Source organism: Leptinotarsa decemlineata, unplaced genomic scaffold, assembly GCF_025532065.1.
Source record: "Leptinotarsa decemlineata unplaced genomic scaffold, Ldec_3_MD MMD2_tig00026316_RagTag_RagTag, whole genome shotgun sequence".
NCBI lineage: Eukaryota > Metazoa > Arthropoda > Insecta > Coleoptera > Chrysomelidae > Leptinotarsa > Leptinotarsa decemlineata.
Window position 1 is genome coordinate 1,128,597 of NW_027412685.1, and position 19,689 is coordinate 1,148,285.

At 34.8% G+C, this 19,689-nt stretch overlaps 1 protein-coding gene across 8 annotated transcripts in view; it reads right to left on the reverse strand.

The window, feature by feature from the left end:
* Positions 1–19,689, reverse strand: part of Samuel (SAM-motif ubiquitously expressed punctatedly localized protein) — a 516,854-nt gene that overhangs the window by 255,678 nt on the left and 241,487 nt on the right. For 5 of the 8 annotated variants that reach the window (XM_074181801.1, XM_074181800.1, XM_074181799.1 and 2 more), the window contains one exon: positions 7,385–7,420. The exons of 1 other annotated variant lie outside the window; for it this stretch is intronic. In XM_074181801.1, coding sequence (XP_074037902.1) covers positions 7,385–7,420 — 36 coding nt within the window. Of the gene's footprint in view, positions 1–7,384; positions 7,421–17,884; positions 18,123–19,689 lie in introns of those variants that run through there. 2 more of the 8 variants (XM_074181804.1, XM_074181808.1) reach the window with 1 other exon arrangement.

Consider the following 19,689-nt stretch of genomic DNA (forward strand, 5'->3'; position numbering starts at 1 on the left):
ATGACAGAAAATTGATTCATTTCAAGACGTAGGATTATTTCTTGATTTCGATACCTTTAATTGATATTTTCTTAAAATATTCAGATATAAGAGTGAATCGATCGATAATGAGTTTATTATCGCGGTATCGAAAGCTAACAAAAGTTTGATTTCAAAAACTACATTATATCATTCCTATATCATTGATGTGCTATAAAACAAAGAATGATTGAGATTCCATTTCGAAAGATACACTGTTGATTTGACCTTAACAAGTCTACGTATATGACAAGTTAATGAGGAGAATTTGAAGGGTGCCTTCGTGAATCCTCAACTTTTTAGAAAAATTGAGGGTCAAAGTTCATTATCATCTTACTGTTTTTATTCGAATCAAATCACACCAAAGTATTGAATCTAATATTCAAAAAAAATGTCAACAGTAATTTCGAAAACGTTTGTTCACTTCCACAAGTGTTAGACAACCAAACAAGGAACAGGAAATGACCAAAGCAGAAGACTGGGTTCCAATAGATGAGTGCGGCAAAACGTATACTACTAAAACTCGTTTGGAGAATGGGAACGCCTTGGACACGACCAAAAATTATTGAGGCCTGTAACAATGTATTAGATTTTTGGATGTTTTCTAAAATTTGTGAAAAGCAAAGCGTGACATGAGAGTTATTTAATGCGACGAAATGCCCATTCCATTAGACATTCACTTTTTTACGATACTCCCTCAAAATTAACAAAAACTCTTAGGGTAAATTTTTGTATAGTTTGTATTTAAAAATAATTTATTTTTTGAATGTGGGAGTGGGGTTTCGCCTCATCATATACAGTTAGGTTTTAGTCTACTAAAGGAGTATTTATACTGGAAATTTAATAAACTATCAATAAAGGGTGTTCAAAAAAATGGGAATCGAATAACACTGAAGGAACTGTTAATTTTAATGAAACCATCAAATATCATTTCATCTCATTTAGCATTGAGAGTAAGATCCAGAAATTTATCATTTTTCGAATTCAGTTTTTATATAAATTTCTTTAGTTGGCAGTTTCCATTCAATAAACAATAAAAGTTATGCAGAGGCGTTCAAATTATGGAAATGTAAAACTTGTCAAATCTAGGAGAACTTGAGAATTCTCACAACCACTTATCAATACACCCGATCGCTCCCAACGTCTTCTAACGCGTATCAATTGTGTAGGATCACAACAAAATAACAATATTTCTTTTTTTATTTGACAAGCTGTAAGCCAGTTGAAATTATCTTTTGTTAATTATTTCATTTGGTATGAAATTCCTGCATAAATTACTGAACAACAATATTGACAGTCCGCTGATTTACCCGAGATCAATTTCTTAGTACCAAGAAGTGAAGGTCGACACAATCTGAAACTCTATTGCGGAGCATCACGCACAAATATTATGCTACGATCACCATTGCATTTTATGTGTAGTAGCTTCAATAAAATCTGTGAACATTGCGATATTTATTTCGACTTTCTGCACGCCTTGGTATCATGTATCCACAATCACTTTTAATAATACTATAAATAACATTTGTGTCAGTACTGCTACATTGAATGATTAGTAACTTTTTGTGTTATATAGTCAATTTTTCATTCCTCTTTTGAAACTCTACGTATACGAATATTTTGTTTTAGAATTTACTTTTATACATTTCTATATTCTATTACTTTCAATATTTATTTCATATATACTCTGTAATAATAGCATTTCCTGTAACTGGGTACTCCTATTGAAAATAAATCGCTTTTTTTGCACATATGATGTTTCAGCATTATCCAGGCCCATATTGATCATTTTCACCTTTGTAACAAGATTTTGGTGGTCACTGTGAATGAATTGAAACACAGGAAAGTTACATACGTATCATGGAATCGAAAATTTCCTTTCGACTTTTTTTTCAGTTTTGCGGTACGAAGTTTATTATTTCAACATGCAGATATTTCAGTTACCCAAGCTTCATTTTGAACACTATTGTTGAAATTACTAGAGACGACATTTTTTATTCCGTCCCTTCGCCTATCAAGAAATTTATTTTCTGTCTAGACAAAGATGTGGTGATTTTGTTTCCTTTCATCATTCAAAAGGCATTTTAAGAAATTTACTTTGTGACGAGCCTTGAAAAATATGGTTGCATATCTATTAGACTATAAGCGAGGATGCTAATTTTTTCATAGACATATTCATCTCTCACCCACATAGTCTTTCCAATACAATAAAGTTCTCTTCTTTATCTAGATCCTCATTCTAGAAAATTCAATAAAATGATGTTAGCTAGGCAAAATTCACTTAGAACAATGCTATTGATCTGCTCTCATATTTGGTATTCGTTAATGTTCAAAGTTTTGGGATTATTGTTTTGGGAATTGTGAAATTTTTTGAAGAAAAACTCATTTTTTTGTTGATGTATTATTTAGTTCATGCGAAGTATGCTTCCACTGTATTTTCAAATAATCATTTTCTACATGATTTCATAAAGGGTAATAATACAAAATGAATCTTTCATGATAATTCATTCTTAAAATTAAAAAAAAACTGGAGTTAATTGATTTGAGTTAAAAGTAACAGTGATGTAAAATTTAATCAATCATTTTATGCGGTAAATATGAAATCAGCTTGACTTCCTTCAATTAGATGAAACCTCGCCACATCATGAGGAGCAAGATGAGGCAACACCTGGTGTGTACTTTCGAACAGCTTAATTTGTTAAGTAAACACATATCCCGAGGTTACTGACAGTTCATAGAAGCATCAGACACGTCGAAATCACTGCAGCGGGTTTTATCTACAAGTGGTATGTTGGTAAATATTATTGAAAGGCTTGAAAATCAAGATATTCTATTGAAAGATAGCACGAACATCTTGCAAGGGGAATCATTAAAGAACTTCTCTCGTTACATGCGGACAGTATTTACGTGACTTTTGTGGGCAACAAATCATAATTGAAAGACATGCGCTACGCGCAATTTCCAGATGGTTATGTCTGAATACTTAGAACAGCATTGTTTGATGCAATATGCAACATATAGAATGTTGATTCATAGCAATAAATAATTTATTTCCCTCATTTATTCCATATTAAATGAATGCTATCTACGTTAAGAGTTTTACTACATCAATTCCACAGACTTCGTTCATACTGCTTGAAAATTCGTCTATGTGTCACAGAAAAGGAATATAACGGTAAAACTGTCGAAATTCATACTTTCCACTAATATTACCAAAACATGGACATTCTTGAAACTCGAACCTATTCCATGAAGCGAGATTTAGATGTAAAGACAATTCAATGTAATGAGAATTGGGTATGTTGACACTCTGATATTCTTGCAACTTCCGTGCATTTTCGTTCGGATGGAACATACACTCAAATTTGAAGGGGTATATTTCTAGGAGAAATTAGGGTTTTGGAAAGGAAGGTTTTAGCTTTCTATTTCCAAAGGAAGGAAAAACGCAATTAATTTCAAAATCAACTCTTCGCAAAGATGTGTAGATCACGCATAGAAGTTATTTTAAGATACAAATTGGAAGAAAAATTTCTCTCGAAACAACTACTTTCATTTAAATAGAATTGGGAAGCTGAATACACTTATTGAATGAATGAATCGAAGAGGTTTTTGTATGAAAGTGTATAATTGTAAAATTATTGCAAAGCGCTTTTGACTTCCTGCACACCTGAAAGTAAGTGATCTAATTGAAAAGAAAGTTTTGTGAAAATTGAAATCTGCAAAAAACTTTAGAGGTTGAAGGTTATGAAATAAACAATTTTCCAAATTTTATAGCTTTAATTTTTTTTTGCAAATTTCAATTCTCACAAAGCTTTCTTTTCAATTAGATCTCTTTCTTTCAGGTGAGCACTAATGATGACGAAAGCGCTTTCACAATTATACACTTTCATACAAAAACCTCTTCGATTCATACTTTCATTTAAACATCGATTTACACGAAACAAAATGTACTTCTGAAACAATTATTTCTATATGAACATTGAATTATACAAAATCACTTTTCCCCATTCAGTATGTACCTACTCCAAACTTTCGTTATGAAATTGAATCAAATATCATTCAGAGAAACGCTACACAATATACTATAGAGTCTTCCAACAGGGACTTCCGAAATTTGACAATGATTAACGGCCATCTTGTTGAAGCTACATCTGTCAAATTAGTTGTCATTCATTCAGGCTGTTTTGCTAAATCACCATAAACGGATGACGCATTCAATATCACGTGAAAACGATAATTTTTGGCAACATACGGTGCTTCGCCCATTTTACGGTTGCCATAATCGTCCTACCGAGGAAACTATTCGCAATGTGGTAAATGAATTTGAATCCACTGGTTCAGTAAACGATCGACCAACACCCGTACGTCGCCTAAACGCAAGATCTGCCAAAAACATCACCATCTTTCGCGGACCACAACTTGGCGAAATTTATGTCGTGACTTGGGCCTGGACCCGTACAAAATTCAACTGACCCAGGAACTGAAGGTAAAATACCATAGAAAACAAACTGTGTTTGCTGAATGGGATCTGGAGCAGTTGGCAACTTGCCCTAATTTTCATCAAGAAATCTTCTTCAGCGATGAGGCTCATTTATGGATGAATGGGTGAGTGACGTAAGTGACAAACCAAAATAATCGAATTTGGAAAGATACCAATCCACATGAGATACAAGAGCGTCCAATGCACACCGAAAAAGTCACTTTTTGGTGTGGATTTTCTGCTTGAGACGACATCGGTCCATATTTCTTTGAGAACTTCTTTGGCCAGACCATCACCGTCAACGGCGAGCACTGTAGGTCGATTATTACCAACTCATTTTAGCCTCAAATAGGTGATCTTGACACCAACGACATGTAGTATCACCAGAACGGCGCTACGTGCCACACAACTCATGCTACATTGGATATTCTGCACGAACGATTTGATGGCATGATCATCTCACGTGGAGATGATGTGAACTGATCACCGAAATCATGCGATTGGACCCGTTAGACACTTTCCTGACTGCGAGTAAGTATGCGAGTAAGCAATAAATCGCAGCGGTCCACAAATCCAACGTAACTCATGCCATCGGTCAAATTCAGCCTGATTTATGTGCCAGAGTAATGGAAAATTGTAAATTTGAACGATAATATATTCCACACAATGGCATCAATAGGTCTTTCGATGATATCTCACACATACACTCTTGGTTTTATTTCAATTTAAAAATAGAAAGTGCTTAATGAAAGACAATATATATGAAAGAGGCAACAGCTGACATCAATGTTTCAGAACGAAACACTCGTCTTATCAACCCTTCAGCACCAATTTGGGTAACATTACAAGATGAAGTCCTCAGTTCCCTCTCAACATTACAACTTCATGTTTCGGATGAGTTAAATTCACTCATGTCACGATATCAGTACCTAATGGCATTCATACGAAATTCCTGTCTGTATCTGAACAAAACTTCTGTTCATGATCTACATTTCTCTGTAAATAGTTTCCCACTCCTATTAGCATGTGGTTCATTGGCGATCATTTTCGTCTCATTACATTGAACCCACTGGTCACCGTTGGATTATAAAATATATTCTGATAATTATTTTCATCCTATCAATTTCATATTTCTGATGTAATCTCGATGTTCATTCTCGCTCAATTTCAATGGCTTTGAAGTTTCACCGACATAACTTTTGAAATCCCCACAAAGTACAGAGATTTCATGATTCACAGTGAAATAATAGTTATTTCAAAAGTTTTGTCCGTTTAAATGTCATGTGTTTTTGTATCTCCAAATCTCAATGAATGTTCATTCTACTGTATCGTGGTATATACTGATCGATAAAGAATTGTGTACTCTATACCATTGATGCAGTTAGTTGATTTTTTGCCTCTTTTCAGCTCATACTCCTTTACAAATTTAAATTGAACCAAAGTGCTGCCGAAACAGCCCGAAAAATTAACCAGGCGTTTGGCAAGGATAGTGTTAATGAACCCTGTTCGACTGTGGTTAACGAAATTTCGTTCCGGAGATTTTTGCCCCGAAGATGAGCCCCGAAGTAGTCAACTTACATTAATTCAGGGCGAGGATTTGAAGACCTTCGTGGGAACTGACATATCACAAACGTTGCGTGGGATGGCGGAAGAACTAAGCGTCAGCTCCCATCCGGTTTTTGATAGTTTATTGAGGTCGAAAAGTGGGTGCCCCACGATTTGAATGTGAATTGTCACGTTTCGAGGTCTGTTCTTTGCTTTTGCGCAACCAAAACTATCAGTTTTTGGATCGAATCTTCCCGTGTGATGAGAAGTGTATTCTGTACAACAACAGGAGATGTTCAGGACAGTGGTTGGAAACCATTGAACCACCCAGACACTTCCCAAAGGCGAAAACCTATCAAAAAAAACATGATAACTGTATGGTGGCAGCGGCTAGTGTGATTTACCGAGCCAAACCATCACAACAGGGACCTATTGTAAGGAAATCAACAAAATGTACCGAAAATTATGTCAGCGGCAGCCAGCCTGGTCAAAAGAAGAGGTTCTATCCTGATTCACGACAACGCCCGTTGGCAAGTTTCACACATTACCATCCTAAAACTAAACGAATTGAGCTTCGAAGATCTGCACTTTGATAACTCACCGGTGGAACCTTTGCCCATCAGAAACAGACAAAAATGACCTTCGTCGACTTCATCGCATCCCGATCACTCAATTTTCATGCTGATGGAATGAATCGACTCGTGTCACGTTGGCAAAAGTACACTGATTCAAATGGCGCGTATTTCGATCGAATTGAAAAAGTATTGACTGATATATTACAGTTTAAATTAGACTCACAAAATAGAACAAAACTTTTGAAACACGCGCAAACAGTAAACCTATAAAATAACTACTGGTAACTATTTTCATACATTTCAGGAATATACCTTTTTATAAACTAAATTTCAACTAAAAATCTATTGGGATAGTAATAAATATTGTGAGTTAAAATGTTTTGAATGAATTTGTAGACAAGAGTAGCAATTAGTCGTCTCCCAAAATAATGATTTTTATGCTTTTCTGAATTCATTCAACTGACCCCTCCCAAGAATAGTTCTGTTTTTCCCGTAAACATTTCTACGCCTACCACATTGCTCCAGATGGCGCAAAAACTCTCAACTAACTAGATTTCTTCCATCAGCGGTTTGTTAACATTACCACGTACAACAAATGTTAATCGGTAGATAATTGCATAGATACCTATATTGGCGAATGCGAGATAGTTGAGGAGATAGTGGCTATACGTTATTGTGGTACAAAGTAAAAAATATACCAGCGCTGTTACCGGTAAAAGAAAACAATTACCTACGCTCTTGGTTAATTGTTGAGTGTATTACTCACCATATTGGTCCATAGGGTTTGAGATGGTAGATTTATCTGGAAAAGATAGAAAAGCAATTGTTGACATGTTACGTACTCGTATATCAAAATAGATAAACAGTTTTTGTTACTATGAAGTCATGGTGAAGTAATAAATATAACTTCTACAAACTAAGTTTTTCAAGATTTTAGAAAACTAGTCGAAATTTGATTGAGTTACCCTCATTGTAACTCAACCTTAAAAAATATGATAACTTTGGATAAGTCTTTTGTACAATAATTGAAACAATAAATCACACAGTAACTGTTTTCAAGTGAGTGTATTATTGTAATCATGAAACTACTTATGTAGTCAAGACCCATTTTAGTGAGAGGATTTTTCAAACTCATTCCTGAAAAAAATAAAAGGTTTTTCATTTCTTCAAGAAGTAACTTCAAAGTATGATATATCTATCGATTGGCTGTTTTGGGATCTTTGTTGGTCAAACTGGGAACTAAAACTTCCCAAAAGCGTTTGCAAAACTTGCCACCGTGGACCAGCCTACGCAAGCTGAGATGTAAGGAATCGTGCAGAGAGCTGAGTGGCCGCAGGGTGATATGCAGTTACGAATGATCCCTTCGGGGGAACTGGGAGAAACCTCACAAAAACAGGAACAACAAAAACCAATCCCGAGGCTGGACAGAAGTGCTCACCTCAATCTGGCTGGGGATGGCTGGCGGTGGCTGGGGATGAACAGAAATGTCCACCCCAATCTAGCGCTTGGAATGAGGCTGGACATAGCAGATAACCTCGTGATGTAATACAAAGGCCAAGGCGTAAGCGAATTTGCATCGCCGAGACCAAAAGGAGAAAGAGAGCGTAGGAGGCAGGAGTGGCAGCAACTATAAGTGCACCCTTCTCTTTCCCCACTCCACCTACAACAGCAAGGGCACTTACAGCGGCGGGTGCCAAGAGCTCCGCCTTGAATAAAGGCAAGGAACTGGCTGCCCCTGCAGGAAAGCTCCCTCACTTGTGCACCTCCACGGAGGGAATCCCAAGAATGTTGAAGAAATCGCGTAACGACAGTTATGTCGCTGCACCTTCCAAAACCTTCGTGAGATACCTCAACGTTGCCAAAGAGAGTGTGTATTCGGGGACCTTGGCCTACACCTGCCAATATAAAGGAGATGTCCACCTTCCTGGAGAGGACAGGATGGACGATGACCTAGGAGGACAATTCCTCGAAGGAAGTGTCACACGTGGCCTGAGTGCTGTAGGTCTACACTCACCCTCCCTACTCTAAAAATACAGATATTCAAAACATATTTTAGAAGAAAATCATATCTTTAACGGAGAGTTCAAAATTTTACACATAGAGGCAGAGGAAGCAATGGAGAATAATAAACTGGAAAATTCAAACATTCTAATGAATAACCAACTGGAATTGAAAAGATCATCATTATTGAACTTGTTTCCTTAAAAAACCGAGGAAGTATTATTATTAATGTAGAAGTGAGGTTATATGCTTCAGGTAATCATAATTGAAGATGTACCTCAGGTATATAAGAATTGTGAAGGTTTAGGTAATTTCATGAAGGTAGTCGCAATTATAGTTACCTGTGGTATATAAATATTAGCGTGAGAAGCAACTTGTAGTATTTAAATCACTGATGAAGAAGCTACTGTGTTAGCGAAAAATGCCGTTACATATTTTTCAAATAAAGTTTGTTGAGATAAAATCGTGAGGTGTAGTTTATGAAATTACTATGGATCTTCATCAAGTAATGGCCGAATCAATCAGAAAATTTGTTGTTATGTTGTGTTATATTATATAATTGTATTAAAAACATTAATATCGAAATGAGAAGTATTTGAACGTAATTTCAACTTGTCAATTATTCTCATAAACAATTTCTTGTAAGAATGTCGCGATTCCAAGATTCTGGAACATGGATTTGCAATGTTTTTAACATATAATAATAATAATACGTCTTTATTCACCATAAAAATACAAATGGAATAGACAAAAATAAAATTTTAGTTATTGCTTTACTTTAGAAAATTCATTTTAGAAATGCCAAGGTCGGGAACGGGCAAGAGGCCAATGAGATAAATAAGTCTTCAGTCTTTTTTTAAAGTTTACGATGGTGCCTGATCGAAATTCGCAGGGTAGTTGATTGTAATATTTGGGTGCATTATACGAGAAGCAGCGGGTGAAGATGGAAGATTTGTATTTGGGGATGACTAGAACTGAACTGTTCCTTGTAGTAAAGCTGTTAATCGTAGAGAATGTCTTAAGCTTCTTCAGTAAGTAATCAGGTTGTCGAGTTATCAAAACTTTATGTGTGTTGGTAAGAAGGTGTAGAGTTCTAAGTTTCCCAACATTTAATCATCCTGATTCTTGCATTGCTGGGGATATATGGTCATATTTCCGAATACCAAACGAGAAACGTAGACAGCTATTCTGAATACGCTGTAGTCGGAGAGCATCCGATTGTTTCAAAGCAGGTCCATAAATACTGTCGCAATAAGAAATTTTTGACATAATCAGAGACTCGCATAGTCTGAGTTTTAAGTTTGTGTTGAGCAAATCACGATTAGGAAAAAGCTGTCTGAGAACGTTATAAGAAGATTGGTTCAGATAGCTGACATGTTTAGTAAAGCGGAGATCCAGATGAAACCACAATCCTAAATTTTTTATCTCGTCCACGGAGGGAAGTATATCGTTTTCGATTCGAACTTGAAAGGTAGAGTTGGTGAGCTCTCTGTTCTTCTTAGCTCCGAACATCATTATTGCGGATTTGTCTGAATTGAGCTTGAGCTTATGGGCAGTAGAAATGTCAAAGATGGCTTGGAGATCGTTATTAATATGCGCCTGGCGAAAAATAGAAATATAACTGCGTGTCGTCTGCATAGTGATGTATATTACATTTTTTTCACGGACAGATAAAAGTCACAAATATACAAGCTGAAAAGCAAGGGCCCAAGGATAGATCCTTGTGGCACTCCCTTCAATACCGGCAGAGCATCTGAAATAACTTCATCCACAACAACTCTTTGAGTACGATTCAATCCAGTTTTCATAATGTTACGTTCGTAAGATGTGTGAATATTCCTTAACCCTTTATAGCAATCCTCAGCTCATTACCGAGTCAATAATGACCTAATTTGTGTTAACTTTTCAACCTGCAGTTGTAGCTATTCGCTCAATTAAAAAAAATATTCCGCTAGTTCACTACAAAAGTTACTGTTAAAAAAATATGTTTTTTCGTTAACCAGCTACCGCACCCCTACGAACGACAACCCTCAGAACTCGAAACTTGTGCGAGCTAAGGATTAACGAGTTCTTACCTTTCAATGTATGATTCCTAACACTCGTGTGAGTTATTCAAGTGAGATACTGCTATAGAAACACGAATACTCCTAAGACTTTCACACATATTTGTTTCATTTAAAACTGCCATAATTGACACAACCAGAAGCCTTCGACCAATGTGGATAAAGTTCGACATTTTTTAGCATAAACGTACAGGTACTATTTGTTATATTTATAGTAAATTAAGAAATTTCAAGAGAACGTTTTCGTTGAATTATTTTTCACAACTCGGTTCTTTAAATGGCGATAGAGCAACATCAAAAACCACAGTATATCACTGGTATAGTGAATTCAATCGTGGTCGCAGTTCGGTCGCCGACGAATTCCGTGAAGGTCGTCCAATATCGGTTGTTGTGCCACAAAACATCGATGCAGTGCGTGAACTAATAATGCAAGATCATCATGTGACATATTGTTAGATAGAAGCATCGTTGCACATTAGTTTCACTTTAATACATTCGATTTTGCACACTTGTAAAATAGTTGTTCTCGTTGGATAATCCATAATTTATCAATCGCTCAAAAAAAGGCTCGCGTCAAGTGGTGTGGAGAAAAAATTAAAAATGTCGACGAATCATGAGCTCATGAGCGCATGAGCCGGAAACAAAACAGTAGTCCAAATCCAACAAAAGTTGTTCGAGAAAGAAGCACACCGAAGCAAATGGTCGTCAGTTTCGCTTGAGCAACGTACAACGGTCAATTCTGATTAGTACACGACCATTTGTTTGCCAAAAGTCTTCGGAGAAATTCGTAAAACTAACGGCCGAAGACGAATCATTCTCCATGATGACACTGCAAACTATCACACATCTCGTCAAACAGGTGAATTTTTGAGCAGTCAAAACATCGAATTAATAACTCATCCTCCGTACAGTCCTGATGTGACACCCAATGACTTCTTGTTCCCGAATATCAAAGAAAAACTGCATGGTCAACGCCGAAGAAGCAGTTGAATCTTTCATAAATCATGTTTTGGGGGAATGGAAAAACTGCTTTGACAAATGGTTTGAGCAAATGCAACAGTTGATTGATCATAATATTATTTGCTATTCCCGAAATATAAATAGTACCGCTCATATATACTTACATTATTTATAACAGGTTTTACAAACTACAAACAACAATGAAAATTGAGTACAGTTGAAAAATGTTTTACAGAAATTAGGAGCATTAGCGTCATTTTCAGAGGTCTCATTCTTTGCATGGTTAGTAAATAATCTATGGAAAATTTCGCATCAATTCTTCATCAACAGTAAGCATAACATCAAACTTTTTCCCTATTTTGTATTTATAATTTTCTATATTGTCTTGTTTTCATTTTCATTGTTTCTGGATTCATCAACATTCTATTATTATTATTTCGTGTTCGAATAACACTTTATTGTGATATTATTACCACAAGTGAAAATCTCACAATGAAGTGTTTGTCACAATACGATAGCTTCTTCTGGCGCATTTATACTAAATGAATTATACCTAATTAGTGCTTCATGTGAATTGACAGTTTGAATAATATGATTTTCTACCCACTTGATGATATACGAGTATTATCTATCTGAGTGAAGTAACTTTCCGATTAGACCTGTGCTGTGCTGTCTTTTGCTCATGCAATCAATTCAAACCTATACTATTTTCAAACCACGATTTAGCATTAATAATACTACATACAGTGTGTAAAAGCCAAATGGAATAAATTCATTATTTCGGTTATGCCACATATTTTAACAAAATACCGAAACACGTCCAATTTAAATTGTAATTTGACATACTTCAACGTAAAAATGCTACCCCTACCGTCAACCCCCAATATTTTAAATAGTAACTATAGGCTTGTGATATATCCTTTGAAAGGTCTCTTCATTCTCTAGTCAAAAATGTTATCGCTTTCAAGTTCATTGCAACAATTAAGATAAAATAAATTAAAATCATGTGGTTACCGAAATTCGATAAAATACACTCAAAACTTATTGCAATATCCTCCAAACTCATTTCATGTTGAGGTATTGATAATAAGAAAGTAAGCAAAAACTATAGCAATGTTCGTTTTAGATTGCATCCTTTAAAAAACTGTAAATAATTTTCTTGGCAACGTTAGCTGAAAACGCCTTGTCAACTTGTTTTGTATGGTAAAACATTATTTGTCATTATTTTAATTTAAATTTGAAGTTCGTTAACTTCAAGTCTGACAAATTGTTAGATTAACGGAAATACATAAAATAACAGTTTTACAAATTATTGGTTACGGAAATAAAACCCGAACACAACAGAAAGTAGCTCGCCTATTTCCTGAGAAATTTCCTAATTTATCGCCCATATCTCAAGGAACAATAAGCATAGTATAGAAGCAGTTTCGCGAGCTTGGTCATGTGGGGCAGATAAAAAAAGCAGCTGCCAATGCAATGAGTGATGAACTCAAAATAGATGTGATTCTTGCGTTTGAGGAAAACCCACTTACATCGATTAGACAGGCATCCACTACATTCAATGTTAGCCATACATCAACCGGTCGGTAGCCGGGCAATTCGACGTGGGTGCTTTGTTCATTCAGTCAATCGGCCGATGTGTGAGTGTCAAGCCCCAGGCTGAACACTCGATTTCCACTAGCTATTGCCCAACCAGTGTTAGGAATCACACATTGAAATGTAAGACTTCGTTAGTCTTTAACTCGCACAAGTTTCGACTTTTGAGGGTTGTCGTTCATAGGTGTGCGATAGCTGAATAACGGAAAAACATATTTTGAACATCGATGGTAAACATATTAAAATAAAATGAAATGCATCCCTATAAAATGATACCTACTCAGGAGCTCGTGGAAGATGATTTTGATAAAAGAGTTAATTTCTGTGAGCAAATGATGGACATGTTGGATAACAATATCATTCTATTAGAAGACGTTATGTTTTCTGATGAGTGTACCTTATCTCTTGATGGTCATCCTAATCGGCAAAGTTGCCGCTACTGGTCAACGGAAAATTATCACTGGATGAGAGAAGAAGACACGCAATACCCTCAAAAGGTTAATGTTTGGGCAGGGATTGTAAGAAACCATATCATTGGTCTCTTTTTCATTGGGGGCAACTTGAATGGCGATAATTATTTGGCACTACTTCAAAATGATGTCATTCCATATGTAGCAAATTTATATCCTGATCTAGGAAACCATCAAATTCCGGTGAATACGATATGGTTTCAGTAGGATGGAGCACCAACACATTACCAAGTTAATGTCCGACAATACCTCGATACAACATTTCCCAATCGGTGGATAGGGAGGCAAGGATCGATTGAATGGCCAGCGCGATCACCTGACCTTTCATCATTAGATTTCTTTTTATGAATGACTCAAAAGAACGAATAACGCTTGCGATTAGATCGGGCACGCATGATACGTTAAATAATGTTAGAAGACAGTTTTTTTGAGATTAGGTTATAGCCAAAACGTTCGCGGTGAATATTGTGAACATCTACTTCGGTAACATCCATGGTTCTTTTTCGTATCCTACATTTCATTTCGTTTTGCATTACATTTTAGTTTTTCAGTGTAATTCATCAAATTTCAATTTATTTCATCTCAATTGTTGCAATAAACTTAATAGCGATAACATTTTTAAATAACATTTTCAAACGATATATCACAAACCTATGCTTCCCATTTAAAAAATTGGGGGTTGGGTTGTACCTGTCATTCGAAGGGGGTTGAAGGTGGGGGTGACATTTTTACGTTGAAGAATGTCAAATTATAATTTACATTTGATGCGTTTCGCGATTTTCTTCAAATATATACAGTAACCAAAATAATGAACTTATTCTATTTGGCTTCTACACACTGTATATATTGATGAATAATATTGAAAACATAACACTTTTTAAAAAACTGAATAAATATTGTTTGATGTTCAAATCTATTATCCCAGTATTTCCCCAATTGAAACAATTGAGCTGGTTGAGCATCTCTCAAGCAGAACTCATATAAATCCCGTAGTGCGTAGTGAAACAGAAAATCATAGACTCACTATTTATTTGTCTATCTCAAAATTATTTTCAATTCGATGGAATGCAGCAAAAGGATTTTAATGGAAAACCCGTAGAGTATTTTTCTGGTAAGGATTTTTTTTTTTTCAGATAATCCTATTAGTATGTTTTCTTGTTGACGATGCTATAGGTACTAATATGATTTTTTTCATTTTATTTTTTCATTTCACTTTTTGATTTTTATCATTTAACACATTGTTATAAAAACACTTCCATGAGAATATCAAATTTCTTTTTAAAAAAGGCGTTTCTTGAATTGGGTATCAAAGAACTAATTTATTCTGAGAAATTATTATTTTTACTGTTGTTTTGTAGTTCATTCTCTCATTCAATGAACAATATATTATAAATATACAACCTTCCCTTTTATTTTTTTTAAGTATTGAATGGAAACGTAGCATTTTGTTTGAGAAAATGTTTTAATTTTAATAATATTTTTTTTCTATTTATCACAATTCAAAGTAACAAAGTGTGGAATTTTATTTATTAATACCAAATTGTTGATTGAATAAACAAATGAAGAAAATAAAAATTAAATTTTTTTTCAAAATCTAGCAGAGCAGTGAAATGATGATTTTTCAGAAAAGAAGTGCTTTGATGTCACTTCTTACCAACAAAAATAAATAGGAGCAATAGAAATGAAAATAAATTAATGTATGTAGCCTTTACTACGTGGTGTGAGATCATGGTGACTTGAATTTGTAACTAACGTTTCTGCAGTTTCGTCCTACAAACGTATACGATATCATTGTATACAATACGTATACAATAACGTAACGTACACAATATTATTGTATACGTTTGTATTACTGTATACGTTTAAAAATGTCCTTATAGGAAGAAACTGCAGTAACGTTAGTTACAAATACAAGTGAAAGATTAATTTCTGAAAAATTGGAAATGAAAATTTTTATAAATAACGCATTCGCTCAAAACAAGTAATTTAAAAAAATGGTTTGATGTTTCATTTATGTTTTTAATGTTTCAATATATTGGATTTTCTTTTCAGCGAAGACTTCAAGGTTTTGTTTTCAACTTGGAAAAATTGGTAATTGATAAAAGTATAATTGAGAGGAATATTACAATGAACAGTTTTAACCGGCTCAGTACTTTCTATTCAACTATTCTCCTGCTTTCTTCTCAAAATTTGTATTAATTGGTTGATTTTTTTTTGTAGTGTCTGAACAAAGCTTTGCGTGGACAAGCCGAGCGATTCATTTTTACAATTTCAGAAAACCAACGGGGTTTTTCAGTTCCTGCCCTTCAAGGATTTTTCCAAATTTTCAATATCTGCAATAGTTTTTGAGATATTTGCAAAATCGAACCTCTCTGTTTTGTTTAACTAGATCATTTATAACTTAGAAATTGTTTGTTAGCGCAACTTGACTCAAACTGTAAATTATTCCTCAATCATAATTTTCGATAAAGGTGAACTCTAATTATGTGATTTGACACTCGAAAAATATAAACAAACTTACATTTCATTCGTCAACGATAATACGGATTTGTTAATGAACTAACGTAATTAAGTTGAATGAGGTATGCCAAGTCATCAACCTAAGGAGCACTCAAGATTTTTATTGAATTAGTAAAGATGAAAACCATGAAGTGACGTGAGTGTGATTTCAGAAGGATCTCAATCAGTCTTATAGGGCCTGGTAATTTTACGACCTTAATTCAGTCTTTCTTGAAGCATTATGTGCATTACGGTGTGCGATCCTCTTTTGATTTCAGAGATTGGGGTCGATTTGTTTGTGATATTTTGGTACATCCTGTACTAAACTATCACAATTGTTCACAAAAACAGAAACGTTCTCGAATCCGAGGCTATAACATGATGCGTCGTTTTTGTAAAGCTCCAACGTTGCCGATGTATAGTTTAGTATTTCATTTATTGATTCTAATACTTTTCTCAATCCCTACTTTTGCTATAGGTGCTATTCTGAACGTTTATTGCCATTAAATTGAGAGATATCTTATATTTCACTATCGCTCAATCCAATTGCAAATTATACTGTTCCTAAAATAATGCTTTCTAGCAAATAATTGAACTAGAGATACAATACCAATCCCTCAGCTTTCATTTGTCGAAGATCAATCATAAAATATTACATCTATTTCTTCATTGAAAATGGCACTGATTTAATATTTGAATATCACTCAGTTAAAAATCATGATCTTTTGTTACTATTTTCGAAAAATACGTGGTAACTTAGAATATATAGGAAAAACATCTCCCGCACATCCATACAAAATCTTTTTATGCAATCGAATATCAAATTCCACTTTCCATAGAATTTTTAATAGACTCAAATGTTTCTATATGGAACTCTTTGTTATGACAATACTAATCTGGTTTACGTACAGTGGTGGGTACGGATCATTCATTCAAAACCAACTTTGAATTCGATGAGATTTCCAGATTAGTTGGAGATTCACCTGGGAGATTCACTCAACTTCTTTAGGGAAAATCAATAACTACTTCTCACCTCTGAGTCAACCCAGGTTTTTGTTTTTCCGCGAGAAAAGCCGAAAAGAACTGTGCCACAGTGGCCCATCAGCAATTTTCTTGCATAGGATGAACCGACAGAGTTTCAGCACCAAGAAACATTTTGAAAATTCTTGAAAGAAATGGTTGCAATTTGACTGATTTTTCCACGAAGCCAAGAAGTCTGTTTTAATTTTCAATTGCTATTGACTTGGATCGTAAAAAATCACTGAATCAGTGAAAGACTCACGGAGTCCTTCTTGAGTATCAATTGTGTGACTATTCTCTGAGTATTTCCCAAAGAACATTTATCAGTTTTAAACAACAGTTTTAAACAAGTTATACTGTTTTTTTGTTTCTTCCACAGTTGCTCACTTCTGTTGCAGAAATATCAAAATTATATACAATAGCTCACAGTGGATTTTAGATGTGAATGCTACACAATGCGAAATTCTTTATATTCTACTCATTTTCAAAAGCGGTTGATTGAATTGCAGTTAGTATTTCAAAAAATACCCATACATACAAGTTCTTTGAGGATCTCCTTCCAAAGATAACATTGACTGAATTGTTACCAAACTGATGCTTCAATCAGTTATAGTATTGATGACTCAAAATTCAAGGATCAATATTGTTTTAACTTACATGAATTCAAAAAAAGTTCCCAGTCCGGCTCGCATTTGATGGTTAGCATATTGAAAATCAAAAATTACCCACAAAACAAATCAGACTCTATAATTTACACTTCACAACTTTTTTAAAAACAGCACTCTGAAAATTTATCATCTGACTAAAAAACATCCCCGCACAGCACTAACATTTTCAAAAATACCGCTTGAAATTGAAAGCTCCGTCTCCGATTCCTAAACACGAAGTTGAAGTCAAATGTAAGCAAACGCTGGTGGTGTATACAAAAGCCGAGGCGTGCAGAGGTCGTAGGTCAGGGCCGGGTTGAGACCTGTGACCTTCCCCTTATAAAACGTGTATTATGACTTGAAATGTACTTTTACTGGCTTATTCTGCTTGTTTTTGACGTGATATCGGCCGTATTGCATCTCTGAAAGGGTTTTTACAGGGTGACCAAGACAGAGATCCCCATAATCTGGGATTTGAAGATATAGGGTTTCCGATCTAACATTGAACATTTTAATTACAATCAGAATGTTTCAACAATCGATTTGTTCATTCCTGCAGAAGGTTATGATGAATAACTGAAAATCATATCAAGTTATTAGAAAACTGTACTTTCGTGAATAGATAAATAACTGGAAAGATAAGAATAGAACTTCATATTTTGACTATTGAATTGACGCATTTTTTTCAGATAATAAGTTCATTCAAACCTAAAACTTAATATTTCGGTTTTCAATACACCTAATCAGATTAATATTTTCAGTATTTTGAATGTTCAATGAGTTGGAAATTTATCAGAATAGATTACACCCTCACTTCAATATCATGAAAAAAGGAAACCAGCATTTATGAAGAATTTATGAAATAACAGAACTTGAGGCAAGGACACAGCACGTTCCAAATTAACTCTTTGACATGTAGGTACTGCGAAAAAAAAATTTTAACGAAGTACTCTCTTTAAAACCGAGGGTCACAACTAACCAATCAATGCAATTTTGTTATTGTTGAGTAGTTTCGGTCGTTACACCTTTTTAAAACTAACAAAAGTGTATTTTGTAGTGTATCCTCAGTTTACATAAATTTTCACAAAATAAACAAGTCGTCAAACAAAGAAGTTTCTTTGTGTATTCAGTGTGATATAGAAGATGTAGTATATATACCATGAAATTCTAAATCGAAGACAATTATAAATGGATCACGTCTTTCATAACAATTAATCGAACAATCAAACAACAAAGAAATGGGTCACTACATAACAGCAGTCTAGAACTACATGAATGCAGTAAAGTCAGAGATTTTATCTCACGTGACATATTCATTATAAGTGTTTCAGGTCGCGTGTTTTGCTATACAATAGCTTCCTCCAAAGAGAATGTTTTTGCACAATGAGCAAAGCTTCAGGAGAATGAGCAACCATGCTGACTTCACTGAATGTCGTTTGTGGAATGAATCAATAGAAAACTACATGTCCTCAATCGAAGATGAGTTTCAACGGCAGTAGTTTGATCCATAGACAAGTTTGCAAATAAAGTCGGCAAACAGGCAACTATTTGATACTATATAGGGCATTTTCAATCCTATACCAAACAGTATTCGTTCAATATCCTATGAGGGAAATTCTGAGTGATAAGAAAGCACGGCGATTGACAATTTGCCATGCAACAAATCACAAAGTGAAAAATCAAAGTAACCCATTCAATTCAAATTAATTTTTCACAAATTCTGTCACTTTTGAAACTCAAATCCCAGATCAACTTTTATTTCCTTTTGATTGCTCCTGAATTTCTAATCTCCCATCTATGTGAAAGTGGAGTAAC